Here is a 9,032-nt window from a genome sequence, read left to right as displayed (position 1 = left end):
ATGGCAATAGTCAAACATGCAAAAATTTAATATTTATGCACGACAACGATCCCAAACATACTGTGGGACTGGTCAAAAACTGGAAAATATTACCCAGCTCGATTGGCCAGCACAAAGTCCGGATTTAAATCCAATCGAAAACTTGTGGAATGATGTGAAGACGATGGTTGGACAAAAAAAATTTAAAAATATCGATGAACTTTGGGAAGGTGTACAGGAAGCATGGAACTCTATTCCTTTGGACAGGTGCCAAAAGTTAATAGAGAGTTTACCACGCAGGTGTAAAGCAGTTATACAGAATAACGGCTATTCTACCAAATATTGATATGGTAAATAATAATAGTCAACAATCTTTTCTCAATTCTTACAAATATTTCATATTTTTTACAGAAATCAAAACTGCGCTAAGTCTTAAGAATTACTTCTATTTTATCATATTTTTACTAGGGAAAACTGTCTACTTTAAGTTATTTTGTCTTATAATAAAGTGTTAAAAAAACTGGATTTAATTTGATTTCATATCATTTAATCGAGCATTATATTGAACTCTTTTTAAGTGCGCTAAACGTTTGACCATAGCTGTATGTCCTATGCTAATATATGGATATAAACATGCATACATACAATTACGCGCAATTTTAATAAAAAAACCAAAAAGAACAAATCTGTAAACATGCATACAAATCATATGGACATATCAAATGAACAAATCTGTTCTGTACGCAAGCAAATGTAAGGTTGCAAACACAGTGCACGCTGAGACGAAGACGAAGATGAAGACGAAGCTGAAGACGAAAAACAGTGCAGAAGAAATTGTATGAATTCGCTCGTTCGTACGCATAGTGCGCGCTGTGACGAAGACGAAGATGAAGACGAAACGCAAGCAATCAGCTTCAAACGCTGCTGTACTGAATTTGAAGACGAATCGCTTGCTAGTTACCGTTGCTTTTGTTTGTTTGTTATGTCTGTGTCTACGTGTTCAAATTTAGTTGTAATTTGTGATTTGACGGACGCATATGTTTTGTGAAAATGTCTGCAATTAACGAGGAATTAATTGCAGCAATATTTAAAAAACCCTGTTTATGGGACCAGCAAAACAAACTTTACCACAATAGGCAAATAATTGACATTGGAACGAAATTTCAAACGAATTGAATATTGATGGTAAGTAATTTAATTAATTTTAATCAAAATAAAATAATAATAGAATGGAAAATTTAAATACTATCAGCATTTCTATGGCTGCAAACATAACTACGGAACGTGTCTCTGATTATTCGACCTCTTTTCTTTGAACTTTCCAATATATTTTTTGATTTGTTGCTTATAAATTTTTCTCCCTCTGCCATGTGCGTGTCCAGATCTTCTAAATCTAGCATTGTATATTATTATGCAATATACAGATTGCTTTAACAATAATTTCTGCGTTAGATGGCGTCGTTTCAATTGGCTTCCATAATATTCTCCATTTCAAGTTAATTATGCCAAATGCACATTCCACACACCTACGCGCTCTCGACAAACGACTATTAAAATATTCATTTTCCAATGTTAGATTTCTTCTGGCATATGGTCGAAGAACCCAGTCCAAAAGCGGATAAGCTTCATCTGCAAGCAACACGTATGGCATGGGTATTGTGGTATTGGGCAAATAGGAATCCTTCGGAAAATTTAAGTCTCCAGAATTTTTCATTGTGTAAATCGCTGAGGAAGCAAAAGTTCCACCATCACTCTGACGTCCGTAACCACCAACTTCGATAGTAACAAATTTACATTTTGCGTCAGCGACTGCCTGCAGCACTATTGAGAAAAAATTTTTATAATTATAAAACATTGATCCTGAATTCGCTGGGCATTTTAGACGTATGTGCTTTCCATCAATAGAGCCAACACAATTTGGGAATTCCCAAAGATTCCAATACTGGTCCGCAACTTTCTTTAAATTTTGTTCTGTGGGCACAGCCATATGTATAGGCTGCAAAACTGTCCACAAAGCTTCACATGTCTCTATAACAATGGAACGAACCGTTGAAGCACCCATTCGAAAGTTAAAAGAGATTGATCTGAATGAAGTTCCAGTAGCAAGATATCTAAAATAACAAAACAATTTAAAACAATGTTATGCAACTAATAAAATTCTAATATGTATTTTTAGCTATGGTTTTGAAAAAAAAAATGGAAACAATTGAGGGACACATTTCGAGCTGAATTGAGGAAATGTCCACCGGACCGTTCTGGCGACGCTGGACTACATTCAGTCAACGAGAAGTGTTCTCAATGGAGTCATTTCGAATCCATGATGTTTATAAAGGACCAGATAAAGTGCCGCCAGTCTTCCGGAAATTTAAGTCGCCAAAAAAACAATGAAGTACAAGATATGAACATTAATATTGGCGAAGATGTTAATAGTGTAGATATAGAGGCGCCGCAATATGAGGAAGAAAGCGACATGAGTACATTTGAAGTGCAAACGTCCACCCCACGTTATCCTCCTAAAAATCTAAAACGCCGTCATAATAGCAAAGAAGATGAAATGCTGAACATCGAAAAAAAGAAGTTGGAGCTGTTAGAACAGAAAACAAAAAACAAGATTTCAGCCGACGATGAAGACATGGCTTTTTTTGTGAGCCTATTGCTACACGTTAAAAAGATGGATCCACAAACGAAACTTTTGTTCAGAATGGATATGCAAAAATCGGTCTATCATCACGTGTACAACGTGGGGCGCTCTTTTAATCTACAAAATATTGAAAACCAAGCTTCTTATGTATCTGTACCATCACCGACTCTACTTGAATCTTCATCAAATCAATATTCCGATAATGCTTTATCCCCACAGGAACCGGGAACTTTTGTTACATCAGGAAATATTATTACATTTTCAAATTAAGTTAAGACAGTTGATAAACAAGTAATTAAATGAGAAGCAATATAATAATCAATAAAATGCATAAAACTAAATATATTTTAAATTATTTTTTACCTTAACGTCACAATTAGCCTTTCAGCACATATAATTGGCGTTTTATTAAAATTAGTCCAATTTTTAATAATGAGTGGCTCAATTTTGATTAGAATATAATCAAATGTGCTAATTGTCATTCTGGTATATTCCACAAATTTCTTTTCATCTTGGCGCAGCTCATCATACAAATGGTGAAATTCACCAAATACTTCTCTTCCCAAATTTATAGGGTGTACTTTTTTATTCACTCTTATACGTTTTAATTTAAAATATAAACTTTGCTCAATCAGCAGGTCATCATCTGATGAGGAATCCATTGCGACTAACATAACAAAAGCGCAAGCAATTCATCTTGCACTGTGCAACCTATTCGCTTACTCGCAACGCAAGCAATTTCTCTTCAGCTTCGTCTTCATCTTCGTCTTCGTCTCAGCGTGCACTGTGTTTGCAACCTAAGCTAATGTAAACTACATTTTTTCACACTTGCGTATCACTCTCTCCCTCTCATTTCTCTCCGGCAGCCATATTAATTAATTTCCTACTGTTAACGTGTGCTGATTTCATTTTCCTACCCGTATTTTGTTAGGAGGAACGGGCCGGGACTGCGCCTTCTCTATGAATTTACGTTCTCTGATTTCAGTTCGTATTAGTACAAAAAATTTTTAAGCATAAATGACACAAATGTCGAAAGAGGATGAATTAACTTATTTTTCTTAAAAAACGTTCGTAATTGGAGAAATGAGGCAAGAAAGAGACTGAATTGGAGGATGACTAGAAGCGAAACTCTTTTTTTCGTTAGAGCGCTAAAAAATTTGCATTTTTTATAACATTCGTCAGTAATACTACACCGGAAGAAATTTTTTAAACAAAAATTGAGAATTTTTAGTTTTCACACCGCCATTAAAGTTAGTATTTAGTGCACGGTCGCCCAGTAGCCTCATATCACTCGTTTACACCTACATATAATAAAAATAACCAAAATCAGCATAAAATACATAAATAAGCTAAAACAATAAAAAATTGATATTTAAATTAAATTATTAAAAATTGAAATATAATACATAAGTAATATAATAATAATTTAATGAACACGATAAACATAAGTATAAATAAAAACAGAAAATATCGTGATTTTTTAATATAACATAACAAGTGGGTAACAAACAAAAATCCTGAAACAACTAACAGAATAAGATAAATAGATAGCTTTTAATCTTTATAAAATATCTCAAGTTCAAATTCAATTCCCTTACCTACGCTTTTCAACTATAAAAAATTTACATACTATTACAAATTTACAGACATAAACCAACACACAGTTTTCAATTAAATTACATTTATGTAAAATTTATTCATATGAATACAAAACACTAATTAAAAGTAGAAGTCGAAAACGATATAAGAAGTTTTGGAAATTTAAAAAACTCACTTTAATTTAAATTATTACGTTTCAGTTGAATTAATTTTAAGACAAATAATTATAAATATTTCAATCGTGGCATTTTTCCATTAAGTAAAAACGAACAGCTTTCGTCAGTTATTTTCGGCGCGTTTTTTCTGGCAACCCTCCATATCGCCTATCAGCTGTTCATTATTACATAATGTGTGAATGCTGCCAAGTTTTGCAACGAGCGCATGGGCGCGCTCTGACTCAAAATGAAAGACTTTCGCATCTTATTATCCATGCCTAGAAATATGAGCTCGAACTAATCATTGAATTTGTTTTTGTTGTGCTTTACAATATTTGAAATTGTTCAACGCCGCCGTGACTAAAATAATCATGGCCGCTATGGCTACACCTATGAATGCATTTTGTTCTTATAGGGGGTTAAATGTTTTTTATCCCTGTATGAGTCTTCCTTAGGATTGACTTTGACTACTATGAGACGGCGCAGGGCGTAGATAAGCGCAATATAGAGGGTTTCTCCAACTCCATAGCCTCTACTAAGACAAGACCGTAAGTGAAATAGAGTGATTACTGAGTTAAAACAGAACACTACGGATCTAGACATGAACTGCCGATAACGGGTTCCCCTTCAACAAAGCACTCTTGAAGAGTATAAATAGGGCCTCTCCATAAATGGAAAATTGAGTAGAAACCAGTAATTCTCTGCACGTACCCACACTTGTGGTAATCCTCTCGCTGGTTCTCCAGCGGCTTGTGCATCGGATGTGCAGGCCCAAAACTCATTCACCACCAAAACGACCAGGGCCTTGGAGGAACCAAGCTACTGGTTGAGGATGGACACCTATTGGATGGTGCATCCTCGTCAGGCTCTATACGTAGCTCTATAGAGAGCCTGTTGCTGGGTGAAAATGAGCTTGGCTCAGTGGAAAGCAATGGAGATGCAGGCGACCCCTCTGAAGCTTTCTTCTGCGGACGGAAGTATTGTGGTTAATTTGGATGCAAATCCGAAAAATACCATTGCACTAACGGCTACAAAGAAAGCGTCTTATTCGGGAGGTAATTTGGAGTTCGCAGACGTGGTTATGACGCGGGTAACCTCTGCTTGTCATATCCTGTCTTGGCACCAGTTTCGGCGACTGTTGGGACTATGGTTTATCCGAGTTCATGCTCAGAAAGTACCAGTGCACCAATGGACACAGAACAGATGCCAGCTTCAGGAGAAAATCTGTCTAATAGGCAGAAGAAGCGGCAAAGGCAGAGGAACGCGAAGAAGGCAAGAGAAGCGAAGGTATGACTACGGCTAATGTAGCTATGCCAACCGCGACTCAAGCCGGACTTGCAGCTCATCTGCCTTCATCCACCACTGTAGCCGAATCTGGCAAGAGGAACATATTTGATGATGACCCATCTGATCTGGCCACCTTGATAGATGAAGCGACGGTGAGTACACCAGTTGGCAAGAGGAAGAGGGAGGGTAACAAACCGGAATCTGGAGTAAGCAACCTTAGACAACAGGTTGTAGTGACTGCAGGAGGAGGCTCTTGCAGCAATCAAATACCTGGTAGCAATACCCAACGAATCCAGTGAAACAAGTGTCGCGGGGGCCTATGAGTGCAGTAGCGAGCGCGAAACCGAGTCCGCCTAGTGATCCACTATTGTCCGTCGGAGGTAACTATGCTGTGGCAGCAGCCAGCGGAATGATGGAGGAGATCTGTGGCGATGGACATATCCAACTGTCCTAAAAACAATAGGATTTTGTCGACAGTCAAGTCTGGGAGGCGATAGGGAAATCGAAAGATGTACCGAGCGAATGAGCTTTTGAAGGATGTAAGTTTGTCATTCGGCAAACGAACAAAATTCAAAAAACTGGTAAGGGTGAGCATGCTGATTCCTGGGCCTCCAAGGGAGCCGCATGCGATCATCTCTAGGAGGATGGTTCCATGTGTAGAAGTCCACGCAAGTGGGGAAAGTTACTGATCGCCATTCACTTGGGAATGGCCAGGACGATTCTTCTGCATATGGTTCAAGCAGCTCACAACGGCCGGGATTAGCCCACGTATCCTCTGGGTAGCTTCCGAACATCCGTTCGGGAGTGAGCTAACGTGAGAAGGCGAAATATTCCAGGATAGCTGGTTGTGCGTTGGGTTTGGGACCCACCACTTAAAAATCGCCCCCAATGAAAAGTGTAAAAAAGCCTCGGATGAGACCTCCCTATACTGATGACGACCCCTGCAAACGAACTAAGGATTATGATTTGAGGGCATGCACCTGGAATGTCCGGTCCCTTAATGGGGAAGGTGCCTCTGCCCGGCTGGTTGATGTCCTCGTGAGAGTAAAGGCTGACATCACCGCCATCCAAGAGATGCGATGGACGGGGCAAGGTAAGAAAACCATAGGACCTTGCGACGTCTACTACAGCTGCCATGTAAAGGAGCGCAAATTCGGTGTCGGATTTGTTGTGGGAGAGAGACTTCGTCGCCAAGTACTGTCGTTCACTCCGGTGGACGAGCGTCTCGCAACAATCCGCATCAAAGCCCGTTTTTTCAACATATCGCTAATTTGCGCCCACGCCCCGACGGAAGAGAAGGACGATGCGACCAAAGATTCCTTCTATGAGCGCCTGGAACGTTCCTATGAGCGCTGCCCCCGCCACGACATAGAAGTCGTGCTTGGCGACTTCAACGCCAGGGTGGGCAAGGAGGGAATTTTTGGTCCCACAGTCGGAAAATTCAGCCTGCACAACGAAACATCCGGTAACGGACAGAGGCTGATCGACTTCCCCGGGGCCCGAAACATGGTAGTCTGCAGCACCAGATTCCAGCATAAAAAGATACACCAAGCTACCTGGCTGTCTCCTGATCGAAAAACGCGAAACCAGATCGATCATGTTGTGATAGATGGAAGACACGCTTCTAGTGTATTAGATGTACGCACGATCCGAGGACCCAACATCGACTCGGATCATTACCTTGTTGCAGCCAAGCTGCGCACCCGCCTCTGTGCAGCAAAAAACGTACATCTACCTACGCAAAGAATGTTCGACATTGAAAAGCTGCAATCACAACAGACAGCCAGAAGATTCGCCACTCGACTCTCACTCCTGCTCTCCGAAAGCACTGCCCAACAAATCGGCATGCGCGAGCAATGGAGCCACATTTCTCGTTCCCTACGTACCGCCGCCGAAGAAGAAATCGGATTCCGGCGAGCCCGAAAAAACAATTGGTACGACGAGGAATGTCATGCTGCCGCAGAAAGAAAAGATGCCGCTTATAGAGCCACGCTGCGATCGGGCGCAACGCGAGCCATGTGGGATCGCTACAGAGAGCTGAAAAAGGAAGAGAGACGTATTATCCGAAAGAAGAAACGAGAGGCCGAAATACGTGAGTGCGAAGAGCTTGAGATGCTGGCCAACAGGAACAACGCCCGAAAATTCTACCAGAAAGTTCGGCGGCTTACAGAAGGTTTCAAGACCGGGGCGTTTTCCTGTAAGAACAAAGACGGCGAACTGGTGACTGACGTACAGAGCAATCTTAAATTATGGAGGGAACACTTCTCGAACCTGTTAAACGGTGACAGCTGCGCATGTCACAGAGAAAGTGAAGATCCCGATACCCCAATCGTTGACGACGGAATTGTCGTTCCGCTACCCGATCATGACGAGGTGAGAATAGCGATAACGCGGCTAAAGAACAACAAAGCCGCGGGCGCCGACGGACTGCCGGCTGAGCTATTCAAACATGGCGGCGAGGAGCTGGTAAGGTGCATGCATCAGCTCCTATGCATAATATGGTCGGATGAAAGCATGCCTGCCGATTGGAATTTAAGTGTGCTCTGCCCAATCCATAAGAAGGGTGATCCTGCAATTTGTGCCAATTACCGCGGGATTAGTCTTCTAAATATCGCCTATAAGGTTCTAGCGAGCGTATTGTGTGAAAGGCTGAAGCCCACCGTCAACCAACTGATTGGACCTTATCAGTGTGGCTTCAGACCTGGAAAGTCCACCATCGACCAAATATTCTCAATACGCCAAATCTTGGAAAAGACCCATGAAAGGAGAATCGACACACATCATCTTTTCGTCGAAGCAATGAAAGCAATGGAGATGCAGGCGACCCCTCTGAAGCTTTCTTCTGCGGACGGAAGTATTGTGGTTAATTTGGATGCAAATCCGAAAAATACCATTGCACTAACGGCTACAAAGAAAGCGTCTTATTCGGGAGGTAATTTGGAGTTCGCAGACGTGGTTATGACGCGGGTAACCTCTGCTTGTCATATCCTGTCTTGGCACCAGTTTCGGCGACTGTTGGGACTATGGTTTATCCGAGTTCATGCTCAGAAAGTACCAGTGCACCAATGGACACAGAACAGATGCCAGCTTCAGGAGAAAATCTGTCTAATAGGCAGAAGAAGCGGCAAAGGCAGAGGAACGCGAAGAAGGCAAGAGAAGCGAAGGTATGACTACGGCTAATGTAGCTATGCCAACCGCGACTCAAGCCGGACTTGCAGCTCATCTGCCTTCATCCACCACTGTAGCCGAATCTGGCAAGAGGAACATATTTGATGATGACCCATCTGATCTGGCCACCTTGATAGATGAAGCGACGGTGAGTACACCAGTTGGCAAGAGGAAGAGGGAGGGTAACAAACCGGAATCTGGAG

General features: G+C 41.3%; 1 protein-coding gene across 1 annotated transcript; it reads right to left on the bottom strand.

The window, feature by feature from the left end:
- Window positions 1–1,331: 1,331 nt before the first annotated feature.
- On the bottom strand, window positions 1,332–3,223 carry LOC129250818 (uncharacterized). The gene is made up of 2 exons (XM_054890402.1): window positions 2,984–3,223; window positions 1,332–2,090 (listed from the first exon to the last, which is right to left on the bottom strand). The coding sequence occupies exons 1-2, from the start codon at window positions 3,100–3,102 to the stop codon at window positions 1,373–1,375; spliced, it is 837 nt and encodes a 278-aa protein (XP_054746377.1). The 5' UTR covers window positions 3,103–3,223; the 3' UTR covers window positions 1,332–1,372.
- Between the last annotated feature and the right edge of the window lie 5,809 nt (window positions 3,224–9,032).

The sequence above is a fragment of the Anastrepha obliqua genome, chromosome 6 (assembly GCF_027943255.1).
Source record: "Anastrepha obliqua isolate idAnaObli1 chromosome 6, idAnaObli1_1.0, whole genome shotgun sequence".
Taxonomy (NCBI): domain Eukaryota; kingdom Metazoa; phylum Arthropoda; class Insecta; order Diptera; family Tephritidae; genus Anastrepha; species Anastrepha obliqua.
Note: the sequence above shows the minus strand (reverse complement) of the source record. Positions and strands in the feature narration are given on the sequence as shown.